Source organism: Lepidochelys kempii, chromosome 16 (genome assembly GCF_965140265.1).
Source record: "Lepidochelys kempii isolate rLepKem1 chromosome 16, rLepKem1.hap2, whole genome shotgun sequence".
Lineage (NCBI taxonomy): Eukaryota > Metazoa > Chordata > Testudines > Cheloniidae > Lepidochelys > Lepidochelys kempii.
In genome coordinates, this window is record NC_133271.1 from 12,720,956 (window position 1) to 12,742,301 (window position 21,346).

General features: G+C 43.5%; 1 protein-coding gene across 5 annotated transcripts in view; it reads left to right on the plus strand.

Moving 5' to 3' along the window:
- PAPPA (pappalysin 1) overlaps positions 1-21,346 on the plus strand; it is a 228,109-nt gene that overhangs the window by 55,110 nt on the left and 151,653 nt on the right. For all 5 annotated transcript variants that reach the window (XM_073313934.1, XM_073313936.1, XM_073313935.1 and 2 more), the window contains one exon: positions 18,712-18,857. In XM_073313934.1, the coding sequence (XP_073170035.1) occupies positions 18,712-18,857 (146 nt within the window). The remainder of the gene's footprint in view (positions 1-18,711; positions 18,858-21,346) is intronic.

Genomic DNA, 21,346 nt, shown 5'->3' on the forward strand with positions numbered 1-21,346 from the left:
ACGTAATCATTTAGATCTCTTTGACTTGAATGTTCACAGAGTATCAGCCTACCTGCCTGAGATTCATATTATCTGAAGCATGTTATAGTTAAGCTAGTATACCCCATTGCAGCAGTTGATAAAAAAAAATCTCCAAATGGAATGTCTCAGATAATTTTCTCCCCCAAAAAGTTATACAGTGGGATCCCATTTTTACAAAGTTCTCAAGATTTTATTACACTGGGACTGTGAAATTGAGAGAATCCATTCTGTCTCTGAGGGGGATATGAAGTCATTTCAGATTAAAATAAGTGTTGTAAGTTCCGGTTTTATAAAATTGGAGGTCTAATGTAGTATATTTCACTATTTCACTAGGAGGGTGGTGAAGCACTGGAATGGGTTATCTAGGGAGGTGGTGGAATCTCCATCCTGAGAGATTGTTGAGGCCCAGCTTGACAAAGCCCTGGCTGGGATGATTTAGTTGGTATTGGTCCTGCTTTGAGCAGGGGATTGGACTAGATGACCTCCTGAGGTCTCTTCCAACCCTAATCTTCTATGATAGGCCAAAGAACGACTTTATAAAACTTTTTGCTTGGACCATCAAAAGTCAGATTCACAGTCACCAAAAGCTTAGGTTCTGTAGAAGACAGGGGGTTGTCATTTAGTGGCATTTTACAGCTTGACCTGCAAAGGGAATCACCGTGACACACTTGATACGTGGTTGGTATACGGCAACCAAGTCGTACTATGATACAATCGGCTCATGCCATGACAAGGATAACACCTAGACTGCAGGGGATAGCTATGAGCCAGTCTACCATATGCCTTTCCATTCATACACATTCCCATTTTTGCCAAAAGTGTGGCATGGGTCTGTTATCCTGTAGATGAAAATTAGAGTGATGTGGTTCTCCTCTCTCATAGTGCTATTCACCAATGGAAAAATTATTTGATTGTTGTACTTACTCTTTACTAGAAGTCTGCATTTGTAGTAGATTAAGGCAGGTCATTTGCATATAAGTTCCTTGGTGCTGAAAGGGGCAATTTTCAACTGTCATGTCTGAGGGCTGACAGAGAGGATGTGCGTAGTTTCTATAGTTTTCCATGACATGTAGGCGCATTATTCCATCTTTCATAAACTGCCAGTCCCATTTTGTGGGGTTTCAGGAAATGCATCCCCCAGGGAATATCCACAATCAGCTTGATCTGGACTGCTAATGCTTGCTTTCTGATCTTTACATTAGCAGATCCATATGACAGGGTACACATATGTCCTTCCATCTGTCTAATGCCTCAGCATCTGATGTGGCTGCTGTCCGTCATTTACTTAAGGAGTAGAATATCTTTTCCATATGACATATCCTTCAGTTCAACTAATCTGCAAACACATGTGCAAACTATTTTTTGCCTTGCCATACATCTTTTTGGAAGATCCATTAGGTCTCATGCACGTGTCAGGTGTAAAAACTGGCAGTGTCTAAGACGACACACTTCCACCCAGTAATGCAGAAAAGTCTTTCGTTCTGCTGCATATCGCAGGCTTGACTTGCGGATCTGGAGGGAGGATTTTGACTTTAGGGAATTAATTATTTTAGCAATGTTTCCCAATCGTACAAAGATTACCTCCACCAACACCTTTCCTGCCATATGCTCCCCCTCCCAACCATGGTAAAAACATTCTTTCTGTCAGTGGCATTTAGGGTTACTTAAGGTGAAGACTAGAACTGGGTGAATTTATTTATTATTATTTATTATGTGTATTCTGGTAGTGCCTAGGAACTCATAGTGGGCCAGGGCTCTTTATTTGCTGGCTTATTTGACAATTTTAGACCTTTGTCTGTTCATGAATTATCCAAAAACAAGTTCATTATGTGAAATTGTCCAACTGGTTCTTTATATGAACCTATTCCAGCCTATAGATTGTGCTTGCAAACTCTTCATTTAAGCCTTGTTCTTAATTCCCTGTTGATGCTGCTTGTTTGGTTAAATGCTCTTGTTATTTCTGTTTCCATCCAGGGCTGTCCAAGTGACTGCTTACAATACAATTAAGAATGCAAATAGACAAGCAAATGTGAATTGGATTTGTGCCAATGGTTGAAGGAGGTGAAGGAAAGGGTCCAGGAATACCTGCTGAAGTGAATTCATGCCATTTGCTGCATTGTTTGGCGTTATTTGTACCTGTGTTTAGAAATACGTTTTGCACTTTTAGGAGGTTGCACATTTCATTGCTTCTCTTGGCCAAGCTCATTGCACACACCAGGGGCTCCTTTAGGGTTACCAGGTGTCTGGGTTTTGACCAGAAATTCCAGTCAAAAAGGGGACCTGGCATTGTTCAGTCAGCTGTACTGACTGGACACCAGAAGTCCGGTTACTCGGGTGGGGGGAGTCACTGGGTCATTAACCCACACTAGCTCCTGCTCAGCCGGGGACATCTCCTGCTTGTAGGCAGGCAGCAGGCTCTGAGTCAGGCTGCACCTCCCATCCCAGCTCTGGAACAGAGGGAGCCCATATAGGGGGGAGAGGGAGGTGGAGAGGATCCAGCGAGGAAAAAGGAGGGTGAGAGGAGTGAGCAATGGGAGGAGGAGGGAGAGGAGCAAGTGGGGGTGGGGTCTCAAGGGAAGAGATGGAGTAGGAAGTGGGGCCTTGGGGAAGAGGCAGAGCAGGGGGGTCCAGTTTTCAGGAATTTGGCAATCCTAGGCTTTTTGCATCCCTTCATTCTGCCCCTCAAGATCCTGTGTGCCACTCTGCCATCCCCCTCTATTTTAGGAATGTGCTGCAGAAGCACTGGGGCCTTTGGTTCTGTGGCAGCCCTTCTGGCAGGGTACTGAGACGCATGGAAGCCCTGGGAGCTTGAGGAGCTCCAGATCCATGGTAGCTCACCTGGCAAGCTGCCTGGGAGCCTGGGAACTGAAATGTTCCCAAGTCAGTTTTGCTGGTGGAAAGTCATTCTGTTGAAACATTTCCAGCCAACACTCTTTCAGTGTTGACAACTCTGAGTCTCTTTAAGGATCTTTTAATGTTTTCTTAAAACCCCAGCTCCTGGAGTCCTGTGATTATCTGAGAACCTCAGCATTACTTTTTTTAAAGTAAATTCCTAGACCGCATGGTTGAGGAGAAAAGATTAATAATGTGACTTCTTAAAGGCTCAAAAACCAGAAGGCAAATAAAAATACCCAATTTTTTTTAAATCTTGTGATAGTTGAACATTTAGGGTTGGCAACCCTTCTTGGTGCTCTTGAATTGAGGCCTTATTCTTTAAATTATGTTCATATTATCATCTTGATCTCCTTCCACCCTCTTCTACCAGTTGGTTCCAAATATGGACTGAGAGGAGAATTCAGCCTTAATATCAGTGGAATCAGGTTTTCAGCTCTTCCTCAGAACTGAGGAAAGGTGAGATTATCCTAAACATAAACCACTGATGATCTGCCTGATAACAAGGTATCAACGTAATGTAGAATTCTTCTAGAAAGTTAAGAGACAAGATTTCAGAGTTCATTGTGGTGTTACAACAAAAGCAGAAGAGAAACAGGATCCGCAAAGCAAAGGTGTTATTTTGCCAGAGACCGAGCTGAGCTGGTTATTTTGGCCCATCAAGTATAGAAGTATCTGTAACAAACCTAGCTCCTTTGTGAATATATATGTGGGGTTTTATTGATGTTGTGGGCCTGGTTCCAAGCCTTTCTTTTTCCAACAGCAAATGTGTATTTCATTTTGTTGCATGGAGTTTATGTGCAGGAGGTCTCTGTAAATATTCAGCAGGGATTAATGTCAAAAAATGAGATGAGAGGAGCAGAGACCTTGAGCTTGTTCTCTTTTCTTTTCAGTTTTTACTACTGAATGCTAATTAGGATAGAGACCAGAGAGAGGGTTTAAAAGGTCTTGCATCAGGTAGGGAACACCCAGGCTCCCTGGACCCCCCAGCTGCAAACCCCAGTGGGGTCAACTCAACTGAGAAAGACAAATAGAGTATCAGGCCATTGATTGGGTGGGTCTGTCATGGAAGATCTTAAAACATTAGGTCCTGTCTGCTAGGCAGAGATGGCCAGATGCACAGAGGGTGGGTGAGAGGCCACAAGGGATGGATGGCAAGGTGCAAGAAGCCTCTTACTCCCTCTCTGGGTACGTCTACAAAATGCGTGGCAGTGAGCTTCCCAGCCTGGATCGACAGAGTTGGGCTTGGAGCTCAGGCCTGGACATCTGGAGATGGGGTGGGCTTTGGAGCCTGAGCTCCAGTCCAAGCCTCAACTTCAGAGCACTGTCTACGCAGCTATTTTTAGACCACTAGCAGGAGCCCCTCTAGCCCGAGTCTGTCAACCTGAGCGGGGAGGCTGGTGACTACAGACTGAATCAACATACACCCAACACTATTATGCAGGGACCAGCCACAGTGTAGCTTGGAGGCCCAGACCCTGCCCTGCTATCTGCCTGACCGGGTGTTGAAGAATAGCAACGGGGCACGCCAGAGTCTCTGCCTCCCGCTTCCTGGGTTCACAGAGCTGTTTGGGCATGGAAAGAGGGAGCCGATGTGATAGCTTTTTTGTCAGTGCATGTTGCTCAGGACCACCAGAAGGAGAGGAAATCTGAGTCTTTTGATCACAGTTCCTTTTAGGGTGTTCGGTGTCAGCCCAGTGGTTTCACACACCCCAGTGTGTTTCACACACCCCAGTGCACCTGAAGGATGTCAAATGTATGATACGGCTTGTAGTTTCAACTAAGAACCAGAGATAGGACTTGGCTGTAATTAATATTTATAACGGAAAGTACTAGGCAACTTAAATATAGGGATCACTACCAGCTCTCTCTATAATAGTGGATTCTGTGGAGACTTCTGGAAACAAACAGAACCTGTGGTTCTTTCTTGCTCTCTGGCTCTGAGTCTGATTAACACCACCTTTGCTGTCTACTGTCACCACAGGGGATCTACCTATGTCCTGGCCTGGATCATGGGAAGGACTGTCGGGACACTAGACATTCATCAGTGCTTCCCTTAAGATCAAGAGTCTGTTCTGGTATCCTAGGCCATAAAAGCTTCTCTCACACCTAACTGTTGTGTAATGCGCTGTACAGTTTCTGTCAGCCTGGCTGTTCCTGGACGCTCTTTGGACTAAAAGGTGATATATAACTGTCAAATATTATTAGAATCGGAGCCACTCATTCATTAGAAGCAGAGTTCTGATTCCATAAGAGAGTCTGTTCATGGCAGAAGTTTACCTGCAGCTCCTTCTGAAATGGTTAAGCTGCTGGATTCAAAGGAAGGCTGCCTTCTTCAAGTGACCACTCACTTTCTCTCTGTAGCGTAGGAGAGCTTCGGTGGGTCTCCCAGGTACTCTGACACTGAGATAAGAATGCTGGCACCTGCTCCTCAAATACTGCATGCATAAGAACATGTGAGCATGACTAACGAAAGGTATCTAATTGGAGAAAGGATGTAGTATGGGTTTGTAGTTAGCTCACAGTTCTTAGACTCAAGGGATTTAGTTTCTAATCTTAGCTCTCACACTAACTTACTGAGTGACTTTGACCAAGTCATTTTATCTCTGCACCTCAGTTTCCCCAGATGTGTAATGGGAATAATGATTCTATTTCCCTTCTTCAGAGAGGGTGGAGGGGGACTTGAGGCTTAAGCAATTATGGTGAAATTCACTCTATTGCAGAGGACATCCAGCTCAAGGCCTCTGCAACACTCCAGTCCCACTTAAGCCCTCCAAATAGAACTTAAATCGAATGCAGAGGCCTTGTGCCAAGTGAATTTCACTCAATGTTTGTGAAGCGTTTTGAGACTCAGATGCAAGGTGCTACAGAAGTGCTAAATAGTATAACTGGATCTTTAGCTAAGTTGCTTAAAACATACATACATTAATATATTGTTTTAAATTCTTGGATATAAGAACGAGACTCATTACAGCCAAAAGGGCTTTGAAGGAGCAGCAAGGGACGTCAATTTTAACAGAACTGGTTTGTGGAAAATATCCTTATACCACTTCTTTCTTTATTATTTGATTTATCTCTGTGTTACAATGGTTCAGCATGTAGAGTCTGGAAAAACATCAGGGTAACGAGGGCAGAGTGAATATCAGATGGAGATGACGGATGGATAACAGGCAAATTACTGTATATTTCTCATGGGTCACTTAGCCTCAGTCTTGAAAAGAAAAAAAATAGGAATAAAAGAAAAGAAAAGAAACAACTGAAACAGATAAACCAGACAGTGTTGCTGATGATAGAGTATGGTGCAATTTATTCCCCAGAACGTACTTGCTCTTTGAAAATGTGTCCTCCTTGCAATTCACTGTAAATAAGTCCTACTTCCAGTCTAAAAAGGTTGTTGTGTAGAAAGAGCACAATTCAATTTGCCAGAACTTCACCATCGTGCCTTCACCCCACATCCTCCTTTTTCCTCCCAAAAGCTGGCCATCCAGGATAAATTCTCACAGTTCTTTATAGTTAGTTGGCTTAATTCGCAGTCGGTCAGCTTAATTATTGATTATGAAGATAAGAGCAGCCATATTGGGTCTGACCAAAGGTACATCTAGCCCAGTATCCTGCCTTCCGACGGTGGCCAATTCCAGGTGCTTCAGAGGGAATGAAGAGAACAGGTAGTCATCAAGTGATCCATTCCCAGCTTCTGGCAAACAGAGGTTAGGGACACCATCCCTGCCCATCCTGGCTAATAGTCACTGGTGAACCTATCCTCCATGAATTTATCTAGTTCTTTTTTGACCCTGTTATAGTCTTGGCCTTCACAACATCCTCTGGCAAAGAGTTCCACAGGTTGACTATGGCTCCAGTTTTTCAAGCTGCTGAGCAGCCACCACTCTCACTGCAATAATGAGCTCAAAGCTTTGTACCACTGCTAATAGTAAACCATACAGAGGAGGAAGCTACCGAGATAACACATTTGTGTTACTCAGCAGCACAATACTATGTAAACCCATAGGTGTAGTTCCCTGTGAGACTGGACAGTGTAGCTGTTAGGGTGGGTGAATTATTTTGGATGTATTAAAAGTCACTGTGAATCTTTGCCTACAGCTCAGACTGAAACTTTGACATTTGAAATATATTGGGTAACCTTTTGTATAATTTCTTCCTGAGCCTCTACTGTTCCCCATCCCAGCCAGGACCAGCAGCAGAAGTGTAAAAAATATCTGTTCTCACTGTATTTCTGAATCTCAGCCCAAATTTTTGAAAGGATTTGGTGAGGATTTATGAAACTTTCAAGAGAACCTATGCTGAGATTTGAGCAAGCCCTCCTCCCTCTTTACAAAAGTGGGTTTAGTTGGCCAGAAATTAGGCAAAAACTGGTAATTTGGGGGGACGTTTGCTTTGAGTCTTTGAACTTGAATTCAAAAGTAAAATTTGATTCTATTCCCACTTATGCTAGATTTACACTGGCATAACTACATTACAGCCAGTGGGGTTACTCTGGATTTACACCAATGTAAATGAGAACAGAAATCAGCCCAGAGTACAAACCAATACTAGCCAGAAGACAAAGAAAAGTGAGTGTAGTCCTCAAAACTTGGATCCAATTCTAGATTTTGAACAAACCAGAATCCAGGATTATTCAGATTAATGGTTGTTTTTTCAGACCATTAAAGAGATATTAGCCATTTGGAACATTCAGAAGTTGCTTATGGGCATTTGTGTAAAATACAGCTGTATTTTGTATTAGGGATTCCTTAGGGGAAAGTCCAGTAGAGTAGTGTAGGGATGAAACCAGTAGGATTCTATAGAAATTACTCCAGACTATTGTAATTTAATAAAGAATAACTTCTTATAGCAGGAATATGTTTATTCAGTTCTTAGTTTATTCAGTTCTGTAGAATGGTCCAAAAGTCCTGTAGAAAAGCTATAATTTTCTATCAAATGCTCTAGTATTTTTCTGTAAGGATGAGTTTACACTAAATCCGCCCAAAGTTTGCAGAAATTCCCCAGTCTGACTCTGGCTCTGGTCCCTATAGTAAACCAAAACAAAATCCAGAATCCAAATGTATTCAAAATGTTAGCTAGTTCAGCTGCATATTTGTTTAGATTGTAAGCTCCTTGGGCCAGGGACTGTCTTTTACCATGTGTTTGGCAACCCATTGTGTTATATACTGTACACTCTCCATTGGGGCCAAATAATAAGTAATTTGTATCTCGACCCAATTTTTACAACACTGCTGCAATTACTATTGAGACTTTTGATGATGGTCTAAAACATGACAAGCTTGAATCACCAGAACCATAAGAAAAGCCAATACGACCTTAGGATAAACTCAGTTTGTGGAAAGTTTATTATGTAGAACACCCTTGTATCAGCAGAAACAAAACACAGACACCTCTCATAAACATTCAGGTTTTTATCCAGTTGTTTACATCACTTTACATCATCTCCTTGGAGTCCTTTAATTTATTTTATCCTCTCCAAACGTTTCTCTCTGTTCTTCAGACAGAAGAGCAGATCTAGGAAGTCTTGAGGACATTTTGCTGCAGTAAACAAACCAAAATTCCTAAACAGCTTCAAAGTTGTAAGTGGGACAATACTTGGAACGTATGTTTGTAGATTGAAGCCAGTTGTCTCCTCTTTTGGTTGCTGCCAGAACTACAATTTCAGGTTTGGATTTCTACTTGCGTATAGGCAGTGGGCTGGATTCAAATTGGAATCAAATACTTTGCTGTTCTTGCAACATTTTGGTTACACCATACCTCAAACATCTGCCTCTTCCAAACCATCCAAAGTAGCTCTGAAAGCCTTAGTCTCTATTAATTATCATCATCCTCATGATTTATTATTAAACACATGACCAGTGTCACAGATTTATGCTGCTCTAAACATAGATGAGACATGTTTCCTGCTTCAGAGGATTTATTGATTCTGTCTTAAATGACTAGGAATACTGAGTTTACTACCAGAAGTGAGTCTTTATTGTAAGGTCAGACAAAATTGCACTGGAAACCCTGTGAGACTATACCTCTTCATAGGATGTAATCATTTTGTGCAGGTTTTTAATATGCACATACTATCACCCTTTCAAATAGAAGAAAGTAAAAGCCCAGAAAATGCCTGTATTTTGGAAGGGTGTATCAGGTGATGTGATAAATGGAATAGATTAGATAGTGTAACTGTTAGTTGTGACAGAAGATCAGAAAGGCCTTGTTTTACTATAGCATCTTTCCACTGCATCTCCAAATGCAATACGTTCTAAAGATAAAAGCTAGGAAATTTCAGTACACCCAATAAGGATCCTAATAAATGAAAATGCTCCTTGCCAAACAGGAATAGTGAAGAGAGCCATCAGTATGTCAGAGACTTAGGGTCTCTGTCATTTAGGTTTAAAGCATGATAGTGGAGGAGGAATGAAAGCGCTTGGGAACAGAGGTGAGGACAAAAATAAAACCAAACTGTCACACTTGCTTACACGCACATGTGCAATGTAGTCAAGTGAAAAGTGTCTCTCTGCAACAGTTGGGTATGTAGGTACTATGAGAAAGAGAGCTCCATTCCTGGCCACTTAGGATTGAGAAACCCCATGGAATGAAAAGTTAAAATATAATAATTCCAGGTCCCCATGCTGTATATCTGTCTGCCAAATGGCCCTATATAAAGGCCAGATGCTAGTTTAATTGACATCAGGGAATTTTGCCATGCAATGGGACCAAGATTTGGCCTGGAGTGATCATTGCTGATGATGTCTGGCATTGTAATGTCTGTAGGTGGTTATCCCAATGGTTGTTTACCCCAGAAGATGGGTATTCAAATTATGATTTGGGTAATATGTGAAAACCACTTTGGTGGCTGTTCTTTAATACGTAGCAGACACTCGTTCACATACCAGACTACAGCATGCTTTGACATTACTGGCGGTCACTGTCCAAGATAGGCCCCAAGACTAGAACACCAGAGTGTGTTATAGTCTATAATGTATAGGTCATGAATGAGGTGCATCAGCATCGCCTCACTGGGTACCTGGCTTGGAACAGGCTCAGGTCAGAACTGAGTTGCACTGGCAACAGTATTGGGGGAAGGGTGCTCTGAGCCTGCCTGAGTCTATAGCTGGTTCAAATCAGCACCTACCAATTCCTTTGAGGAGCATCAAATTCACACAAAATTTAAAACAGAGTGGACCAATGACCAATCAAAGCCAGCTTATGCAACTGATTCAGCGATGGGATATCTTTATCCCTTGCAAATGTCCTCCCCTCTGTGAAAGGCCGAACTTACATACAAGGAGAGAAGAGCTGCGCTTTTGGTGGTTAGGAATTGACTCCCCTCCCCATTGCATGGAAAGATAGACTAATGAATGCCTCCTTCTGGAGATGAGCAGCATGCCTTTTAAACCTAGCAATGAGAGCAGGCAATTGGAGATTGGACTTGGAAGACAGAGGAGTACAAAGGCCCTCCTCTCTGTTTTGTGTGGTGTCCCGTGGATATTTCGTTATTCAGCCTCTTTGTTTTCCTGCTGCAAAGTGACACTTGTCTTTGAACTTTAAAAGCAAAACAAAGTCAAGTGAAGAAAAACCTAAGGACGAATGTCGGGAAACATTTCCTGACAGTGAGAGCTAGAAGGCTCCTCTCACGTCACAGAAACAACCACATTTAACAACCGTTATTAGGCTGGACTGGACTGCAACCCAGCTCATGTGAAAAGGATCAAGCCATGGAATCGTCAGGTTAAAACACTGCTCTATTTCAGATCTCTGCCTGGTGAAGACATGTTGTTTTAGGCCCTCTATGCAGGTTAGCTCTGTCTGGGTCTAGCCCCGATGACTGAGCCACAATCAAGTGTAAAAGCTATCGGTCAACTTGACTGTATCTAAATACAACACATTTTGCTAATATGATTTGGCACTGATATCCAGCAAAGCGGAGTTCAGCAGAGTGGTACCCACCGTACAGGAGACAGGGTCCACCGTATCAGGGATAGGGATCAATCGGTAGGTGATGGATCAGTTGTCCAGAAGACTGGCCTCACTGACAGGAAATGGGCCTGCTCTCTAGGACCCAGGACCCAGATAGATAGGAGATGGGCCTGACAGACAGGAGAGGGAAATGGATCGATCTCCGTATATGGGAGATGATGTGCATGCTGGATGGGGGATGGAGCTGTTGTATAGGAAATGTACTGTTGGTTGGGCTATGGAGTCTGTTGGAAACAGATGAAGCTGGTGTACAATGCAGCTCTGGAGTGCTCTCCACTCTATGGGCTAAAACTGTGCATTAGACAAATATGCCTGTGCGAACATTTGGGTGGGAATGTGCCCGCAATCCAATACGATTCAGTGTCCCCAGTGGTCAAAAGCAGCCTGCAGCAGCTCTATGTCTAAAACAGATTCTAGCAGGGGAGACCTTTTAGTAATGTACTAATGATCTCATCGTGTGTTTTTGAGCTAGCACACTCAAGGCGTCACAGGGTTTTTTTCCATTACAGGGGTTACATATGCCTTGTGTTGCGTTGTGTTTTGTTTTCCACACAGACTTGCCCTGACAGTTCCCCCATTCAGGTTTATATTGGAGGTACCATCTCGAGCCAATGGATTTATGAAATACGTTGCTGGCACTCGCAGAGAGATGCATAAAGGAGTATTTCTAATGACAGTTGGAAGGGCTTTGATCCCTTTCCAAAACTGCACTCATGTCTTTGAAATGCGAGCTTGGCACCGGTGCAGAGGCTGGGTTCCTTGATTCTCTTTGGCATGGGCCCACGTGACAGGCATTACGTCCTCTATAGTGGGACCCACATAACCTTGAGAAGAGTAAGTGAGGCTCATAGATTGCACTGAATCAGATATTCTGGACTGATAGCAAAGAAGCAGCAGCAGCCAGAGGAGAGTCAAATCAGTCCAACACAATAACCGAAAACTGTTCTGACCTCGTAATGGTAGGGTCCAGTGCCTGGATAAGAACTGCAAAGGTAGTTAATCTGTGTCTGTGTATGTGTGTACTAATGTGGTGATGAGGGATATAGACGGGAGATTATTAGAAACATGGGGAGGAAGGAAGGAATAGATTTCTAAACCATATTTTCTCTTGTTCTGTCCCCCACACTCTAAAGCTTTGCATGGAGCCCCACAAATATGCTCTGATCATCTTGCATATATACACACTCCCAAACTTACGTGTGTGTGTGTGTGTGTGTGTAGACATACATATACCCAAGGGACTGGCCTGAACATGATCTTGAGTGTGTTCATGAATATATGCAAAAGGTCACAGTATATACGTGCCAGGGGAGTCACACACACACTGTCCAAACACACCCCAGTTACACCCACCTATTATGTCCAGTCCTGTCCAGGGTCAGGAATCAGGGCCTACTCAATGCCTACTCAGTGCTCATGCCCACCGCTATACCTGCTCCTTGTTCCTTCTGCCCCTGCCTTGCACCCAGCCTTTCCTCTGTCCTGCCCCTGCCTTGCACCCCTCCTTGCCTGATACTCTGCTTGCTCAAGTGCCTGTCCTCTGGTTTGACCCTTGGCTCTGTCTTCTGACTACTGACTCCAGCTCTGACCCTACTTCTTGATTCCTGGCACCCCCTCTGACCACTAGGCCTAACACCCGCTCCGACCACCAGGCTAGACAGCCCTTGTCCCGGTTGGCTACTTTCAGCCCCCTTGCAAAAACACTTTTCGCATCCTGTCCTCACACCTACATATCCTAATCTCCTTATTGGCTGACTTTGACCAGCTCCCTATATAAAACAGCAGATGCTCTGCAAACCCCTGGGTGAGTCTGTACCACATTATGGGTCAAATTCCAAGCAAAGGTAAGCCAGTGCAACTCAACTGACTTCAGTGGAGTTACACCAGATGTGAACAGGGCCTACAGTGAGGTACAAACAGCCCTGGCTAGTCAGAGGCTGATGCACTCAGCCTTGGGGAGATGGGTTAGCTATGGTAATATTCCATTTACAAACCATCCCAGAAGCTGAAAGAGTATATTGTGAATGCAAGACAGAGGAAGATTGTGCTGGGGGTATGGGAATGGGATGTAGCTGGTGAATGGCTTGTGAACATATTAGGCAAAAAGGTAGCTAAGAATAAGGAGGTGACAGCTTAGCTTCTTTGGAACTACAGGAGAATGAGGATACAACTGCTGGAATGCTCTAATGCAAGGGTTCTCAAACTGTGGGTCAGGACCCCAAAGTGGGTCACGACCCCATTTTAATAGGGTGACCAAGGATGGTGTTGGCCCTGGGCCCCAGCAAGTCTGAAGCCCAAGCCCCACCACCCAGGGCTAAGGTTACATGCCACCCACTCAGGTCTTTGGTCTCCCCCCCCCCCCCGGGGTTGTGTAGTAATTTTTGTTGTTAGAAGGGGGTCACAATGCAATGATGTTTGAGAACTGCTGCTCTAATGTACAGTTGTGAGGGCTTCACGTAGGCCCTACACTCTGTCTGCTTCTAGCATGAGCAGCAGTAGCCCCCCTCTCCCTTAAACCCAAAAACTTTCTCTCTCCAGGGTCTCACACAGTAATACACACACTCGCCTGTTTACACTTTCTCATACTCCAATAATGCTGCTCTCCTGCTATCTCTCATTCACTGACATACCATCTCACACGTGCTCTTGTACATACGCTTTCCCTCACACGATGTGACCCACTCTCATACTTAGACCTGCGTGTGTGCACCTGCACAATTGCACACTCTCACACATGGGTCATACCAGGATGAACAGTGCACAGCAAAGACGTTTCAAAGAAATGAAGAACCCTCTGGCACTAGATTAACATATAGAATCAAACCATTGTGCAAATATTTGCAGAACGGGCGGGGGGGGGGGAGGGAGAGGGCTGTGTGTTTATGAGAGATGAACTGAGAACAGTGGAGAGATGAGAAATGTGCAAAGGGTCACAGTGTTGGCCTGTCCTTCAGAACTTCAGCCACATCACAAACCATTGATTTGAAGATAAACGCTACATGGAATGGAAACAAAGCCCCTCTTACTGATGTCCCCAAAGAGCATGTCTTCCTCGGTGAGTCAGCGGGGGCTTGGGGACACCCGGCCTCGAGCTATTTTGGAGATGGTGACTTCAGTGAGTGGCAAGGAAACTATTGCGGAAATGTGAGTCTGTTTTCCATTGGGGTGTCCTCCAGGGAAGGACAGAAAGATCTTGGTGTTGAGCCAGCTCCCCTAGGTTTTTTTGGGGTTTTTTTGCCCTTCTGGGAATGGAAGCCTTGTCAAGTATGCAAGGAACCCTGCTTACTGAATGTGAGTGCATTGAGTTCGTGAGAGCTGCATACACACACGCACACTCATAAGGAAAGAGGGACGACAGGGAGCAGTCATCTTGCAGAAGTATTCAACTCCCTATTAGAATGGGTCAGGAACTTTTCAACAAAACATTTTTTTCACAAGAAAATGCCAATTTGTCAAAAACGTTTTTGCAGAAATATATCGTTTTTGACAAAACTTTGCTTGGGAAGGTTTCTCAGGTTCAGTATGAAATTTCTGGTGTGAGAGAAAAATCAGGGAAGTTAACCTGGGTCTCTCACATCCCTGGGTCTCTCACATCCCAGGCTTAACCACCACACTATTGTCTGTTCTAGGTTTAGTGGCTGTCTGGTTTTGACCAGTTATTCCATCTTGGACCTGAGAAACCTTCCCTACAAAACTTTAGCTGAACTAGAGAGAAGGGTTCTCTCCCTGATATGGAGCAAGGACTTGAACCCACAGCCCAGATAAATGTCCTACCCACTGAACTGACTCCCCTTCCCCCTACATGGAAAGATAGACTAACGAATGCCTCCTTCTGGAGATGAGCAGCATTCCTTTTAAACCTAGCAATGAGAGCAGGCAATTGGAGACTGGACTTGCAAGACAGAGGAGTACAAAGGCCCTCCTCTCTGTTTTGTGTGGTGTCCTGAGGATATTTCATTATTTCAGCCTCCTTGTTTTCCTGCTGCAAAGTGACACTTGTCTTTGAACAATTTTTCACAATTTTTTTGAAAGGCCTCAGTTTTGTTCTGCATGAGAATAAAACCAAATGTGAAAACCTAAAAATTATTCATGAAATGGAAGTCTTGTTTTCTGGCCAGCCCTACTCCCTAATAAATTATGCTTTATTCTCAGAGTGTTCCCTGTCCATGTTGGTCTTAAAACCAAGGATGATTGTGGTGTAGTAGATTGAGCATGGAACAAGGAGTTATCCACTTGAGTTCTAAACTCTAACTTGGTGACAACCTTAGGAATCTCTGTGCCTCATTTATCCCATCTGACAAATGGGAGCAATGATGCTCATTCACATTTCATATTTCCTGGCACAGCGGTTAATAACAGGAGGTCATGTGGAGTGGGGCTAGAGAACCAAAAACAAGGGAAAGGGAGTAATATTACTCTTGGCAGGTCTTTAAGGAAATCATATCATTTGCTATGATGGATAATCAGCTGAACATGCACTCCCGGTGTGACGCTGTGGCCAAAAGGGCTAATACAGTCCTTGGCTATATAAACAGGGTAATATCAAGTAAGAGTAGAGAGGTTATATTACCTTTGTATTTGGCATTGATGCGACCACTGCTGGAAAACTGTGTTCAAGTCAGGTATTCATAATTCAAGAAGCATGCTGAATGATTAAAGGATTGGAAAACCTACCTTCTAGTGACAGACTCAAGGAGCTCAATCTATTTAGTTTATCAAAGAGAAGGTTAAGGGGTCACATTTTATAAGTACCTTCATGGAGATGAAAACAATTTGATAATGGGCTCTTCAGTCTAGCAGTCAAAGGTATAAAAAGATCCAATGATTGAAAGTTGAAGCTAGACAAATTCAGATTCGAAATATGGGGCACATTTTTAACAGCGAGGGTAATTAACCATTGGAACAACTTACCAAGTTTTTTTCTTTTCCGGTGGATTCTCCATCATTGGAATTTTTTAAATCAATTGGATGTTTTTCTAAAAGATATGCTCTTGTTCAAAGAGGAAATTGATTCAGGGAAGTCCTATGGCCTGTGTTATTCAACATGTCAGACTAGATGATCACAGGGTTCCCTTTTGGCCTTATCTATGAATCTGCAAATTTGAATTGCTTCTCCAAACTGAGCCAAACCTTCTAAAAACTTTTAAACTTTGTAAAACTTTCTGCATGGAAAGAGTTGTGCCATGGCTGTATTCTTGCAGCCCCCCATTAATGGGCTGATTCTGATCTCAGGTGAGTTTTACACCAATGTGACCCCACTGACTTGGTTGCAGATAGCTACTCATGATTTGCACTGGTATAAGTGAGATAAGAATAGTTGTGGGTGCTAAGCACCTTGAGGACTTGACCGTCTCAGAAACACATTTTCTGTATTTCTAATCTGATCTATTTTACATTTCTAGGGATGCTTACAAAGAAAACTTGTGTTGTTATGAGCTCATTTTCTCTCACTTCTTACAGCCTCATTTCCTCTGTCACAAACAACGTGGTTGGTGTGAAAACGATGATGGTATCCTTAATGGTGCCTATAGGGATTGAGTTGGGGGGAACTCTCAGGGAACAAAATCCAGGCGTCAGTGTGTTCTAGTCATAATGCTACTTTGCATGTACACCGCTGCTGTCATCTGAGAATTTCAAAGCACTCTACAAAGCTGGGTAAGAAGTATCATCTCTGGTTGGGATTATCAAAGGAGCCTAAGAAAGTTAGGTACCTAACTTCATTTGACTCTCAGTGGGATTTGGGCACTTAATTCCCTTATGGTCCTTTGAAAATCCCAGCTTCCATTGTTACCAATGGAGAAACCGAGGCACAAAAATAGTATCACCATGTTCACACAATGAGCCAATAACAAAGCTGATAATCTAATTCACCTTCCTCTGTACACTGGGAAATGGGGGAAGAGAAGAACAAGAAAAAATGATAACTCTTTCTATTGAGTTGTCAGCAGGGCTGAATGGCTAAACTCCCACATGTCGGCTTGTTTCTCAGGAGAGCTGGGAAGGGGATAGGTGAGGGTGCATTAAGAAGTCGAATTGGAAGTAGTACAAGTAAACCTGGAAGCTTTATATCCTGATTATCGCTTGTATTTTTGACTCCCTGCATCCTTTGAGTGCAGTGAAACTAGTTCATTTCTTATAGATTTATTTTGGTGCAGTGCATTCATTGAGTCTGAATGTACAGTATCTGATACCCTCAGTATTTTCCCATGAGGTACTGGCTGCTTTGCTAATGAGGCATCAAGAGAGGAAAGCAAGTTTGTGTCTTTGTGCCAACAACACCACTTTCTACATCAACTTTTCCCTTGATTTTTTGTTTGTTTCTGTTCTGTTAGAACACTGCCTGATTTCCTCACCCTCCCTTCACCTCCTTACAGCTGCACTCCATTGGGTTAGAGCGTTATGGTATGACGGGAACTTAATGGGTAGCATGGCATATTCTTTGGCAACATATCTGTGCCTGTGCCCAGACAAGGCCATATCACACCTTTCCTGGAATACCCCAAGGGAGAGCTAAAGATACTCAGAAAAGGCATTGAGTTCAGGGGGCTGGATTTGCCTCCTCAAAGTCGTGTGCTCCTACAACCCTGCAGATATCCCAGGATTCACGAGGAAATCCCACAGTTCTTGGGGAAACAGGCCTGGGGAATTTACTCAATGAGCTCGTCCTAATTCTCTCATGGAGCACATCTCCCTCAGAAGCCCCATTGTCAGTGGTTACTAGGCCTATTCCTTCTCCAAGAAGGTAGATAGAAGGGACCAACAACCTGTGGGAGTAGATGCTGGTTCAGTGGGGATGATGCCATGTAGAACAGTTCTCACCCTGCTATCTGCTAAACCCACATAGACCTGACCACCCAGGGCTTATGTGGGGACAGAGGGAGAGGAGAATGCACTTGTAACGGCTTAGCTCCCCTCTTCACCCAAACACATATGAATACTAATTCAGCTTTAGAACCCCCACATTCAGGCTAAGTGTGGATTTTCCATTCTGCCATGTAATATAGACAGGCAAGAAGCGGGTATCACATAGCTGCCTCCTCTGACAACACCATAAACTAGGTCAATTTTTCTTCCCAGTTGTCCTATTTTCTAAATTCTGTCTATAATAACCTCTCAGGAGCTTGCCGCTGAATTGTTTCCCTGCCGATCTTATCATTCTCCATTTGTCAAACATTGCTTTGCTTTGCTTCTTTGCAGTGTTTTAATAAACAAAATCTAACCTTGTTGTATTTACTTCCTTCTCTGTGGTACTAGTTTCCATCTGGATGTAACAACGTACCATAACCAGGGCCCTCAGTCAGGCTTAGACTTTCTGCACCTCAGCATGAACCTCTACCACTTGGGCTAAAGGAATAACACCAGAAGCTGGTAGCAGTAATAATCTGTTACCATCTGTTGCTGGAGTGAGGATATGAGACTCCTTGCTGTTGTGTTATGGAAGCAGGAATATAGGTAGCAATAACAAATTTAGAGCACGTATAAAAGGCAACTATTTACATAACTGGATTTACCAGCCATAATGATGATGATGATGATGATAATAAAGATTCTGCGGCTGTGTCAGGAAGGTAGACAATTCTGGGTATTTACCTTGAATGTTGTGAGCCTTCATTGATCAATACTTCAGTGAGTTGAGCTCCCCAGATCAAAGGCACTATATAAATGCAAATTATTATGCCATATTTAGGATTTGAGGATTAGGATGTTAAAATGTTCTCAACTGCTTGCTGCTCATGGGTTCATGAGGATCTTTACCTGGCTTTCAGCGTCCTAGTACTCTGCCAGTGCTGGCAATGCTGTTTGTAATAGTTCATTTATCTATTTCAGAGCATACTTGGATGTCAACGAACTGAAGAATATACTCAAACTCGACGGATCCACTCACCTCAACATCTTCTTCGCTAATTCCTCTGAGGAAGAGCTGGCTGGAGTGGCAACCTGGCCTTGGGACAAGGAAGCCTTGATGCATCTAGGTCAGTCTTAGAGACGCTGCCTCTTTTGAAAAGTTTTCTCAGGGGGAGCAAGAAGGGAAGACAATTATGCATTAAGCCCAGTTTTGATTTCTTATCATTCCACTAATAAATAGTCAAGGGGAAAAAAATTCCATGATTCCCAGCTCCTGGCTCACAACCAGGAAAATATTAGATTATAAAGCCAAAGCATATTATGGTATTTCTAGATGATGTCAAGCTGAAAATATTTCACCTTTTAAGTGAAGCTACTTTACAGGGCATCAGCCCCATGGGAGCACTTTGCAGAGGAGGTTGTAGGGAGGGCAAAGGGAGAATGCTGGACAGCACTGAATTATTAACCTTTGCCCGTTACGGTATTAACCTTAGCCCATTACCTAGAATGTGTGCCGTTAATTTTCCTCTTAAAATGCAGTACAGGTTTGTTGTTGTTCTATATCAGTTTGCAAAAAAGCAACCTGCAAAATCCCCATGTTTCTAATGTTAAATTGAGTGGAACTGGAGAGAATTTGCTACCCTGCAGCTTGGCCTGTGTATTTCTTAGCTAAGATTGCTGAATATAGCTGCTATAGCCCCAGGTATCCAGAGGAAGCCACACAACCTAGCAGATGAATCACTCCCTGGATGCTTACAGTGCCAGAGAACGTCCTTACATCCTTATGAAATGATGGATGAGCCTCAAAAGAGACAGAGGGACAGGTCACTTAAGCACCCAAAAAATCTGGATATGCTTGTCTGAACTACACAAACCTCCTGGGGGCAGCAAAACTGGACTGGAGATCTCACAAGAACAATGTTGATCACATGTTTTCCAGAGCTTCCTGCATCCAGTGTCACCTGGAAGCAGCAAATGCAGAGTAAGTCAAAATGAACAACAGTGGAGAAAATAAGTACTGTCATGCAGACTTTTCTGGACCAAGAATAAGGTCCAGTTTAGATTAGATGGAGGTTTGGGTGTGGCCATTTGGATCAATTCTGATATTATCTGAGCCAGACCATCTTCAGATTAAGAAAAACAATAAAGAAGTGGCAAATGTGAAGTCTCTGTGAGAGATCTAGAGAGAGCACAGTGTGAGTGTTCCTTCCTCTGTAACATTCTGCATGTGAACTGAACTACACAATGGCAGCCTCACTGCTGGCTGTGCAGCGTGGTCAGGGAGTCTCCTCTACATTCAAAAGGACAATCCACAGAAAACAGAAGGTTACCACCCTCCCTAGTCAAACAATTTGGTTGAAGCTGGCTGCTTCACCACAGGCAACCAGCATTTCATGCAGCATTCATCAGGGTCGCTCATACTACAGAAGACGGCTAGCTAAGTACCAGTATAGAGTTCCCCCAAGACCCATCACTCCTATGCCATTTCTTACAGTGATTCCTGCTGAGAGGGACTGGGACTGGAGTAGATGTGAATGCCCCATAGTCAGCATTCCTGTCTCATTCCCTTCATCATGTCCTCTTGGGTGAAGCTAGGACTGACACAGCACAGAGCCTTCCTAAGAGCCAGTGCTCCTTCTGTAACTTCTTCCAGGACAGGCTGGGTCTAGTGGAGCTGCAAGTTCCCCTCCACCAACGCTCCCACAACATTCTCTACCATGACTCTGACAGCCTAAGACTGGAGTAGCCTGGATTGTCCTTAAGAGCCTGTGCCACTACTCCTAGAATGACTCTTGCTGGGGTAAGATGGGACTGGAATAGCTCCTAAAGCTCCCACCTCTATAACTGTGGAGAGAGGCAGAGAATGCATGAACCCATGCATTCCTCTGCTTGGTAAAAAGTCCTTGTAGCGCCTCCTGCTGGACACAGAGAGATGGTGGCACTCATTTGTAATTTTGAGTAGTTGTCCTTTCACTTCTCTAAGACTGATTGTCAATAGTGTGTCTTAACAAAACAGCTTAAATTCAGCTTCTACAGCTTATTGACTGAATTCATTGACCAGAGGGAGAGCTCACTAGAGAGCAAGAAAGCCTTTAACTGACCGTTTGAGGTTGACTCACAGTAAAAGTAATAATAATAATTTCCTGTCTTAACAGCCTTCCTGCCCCATGCTTGGTTTGTGAGAATGCTATTTTAATCTTTCTTTTCTCACTCTCTCTTTCTCTCTTCCATAAGTCCAATATGTATTTAATAAAAAAATATGAAATATGCTCTGTAGTCCAGATCTAAGTGCTGGAACATAGCTTGTCTGGGTGAGGTAACTATCTTTTCTGTAAAACTACAATTGATTTAGACTCTTGGCAGCTATGAAAAAGAGACATCTTCAACAAAGGCAAAAATAAAACAACTCTGCCCAGCTCCAGGGCTCTTGAGCCAGCCTTTATTGTGATTGCAACTCCAACTTTGGGGCATTGCCAAGATTGCCAGTGATGGTAAACCCAAAATGTGTGCTTCCTAAGGGGGAGGGAGGTGTCACGAATTATGTAACAGAGATTCTCCCTGGGTGAAATTCACTTACCCCACATGAGCCCAAACACTCAGGGAGCTGTGTAGATGT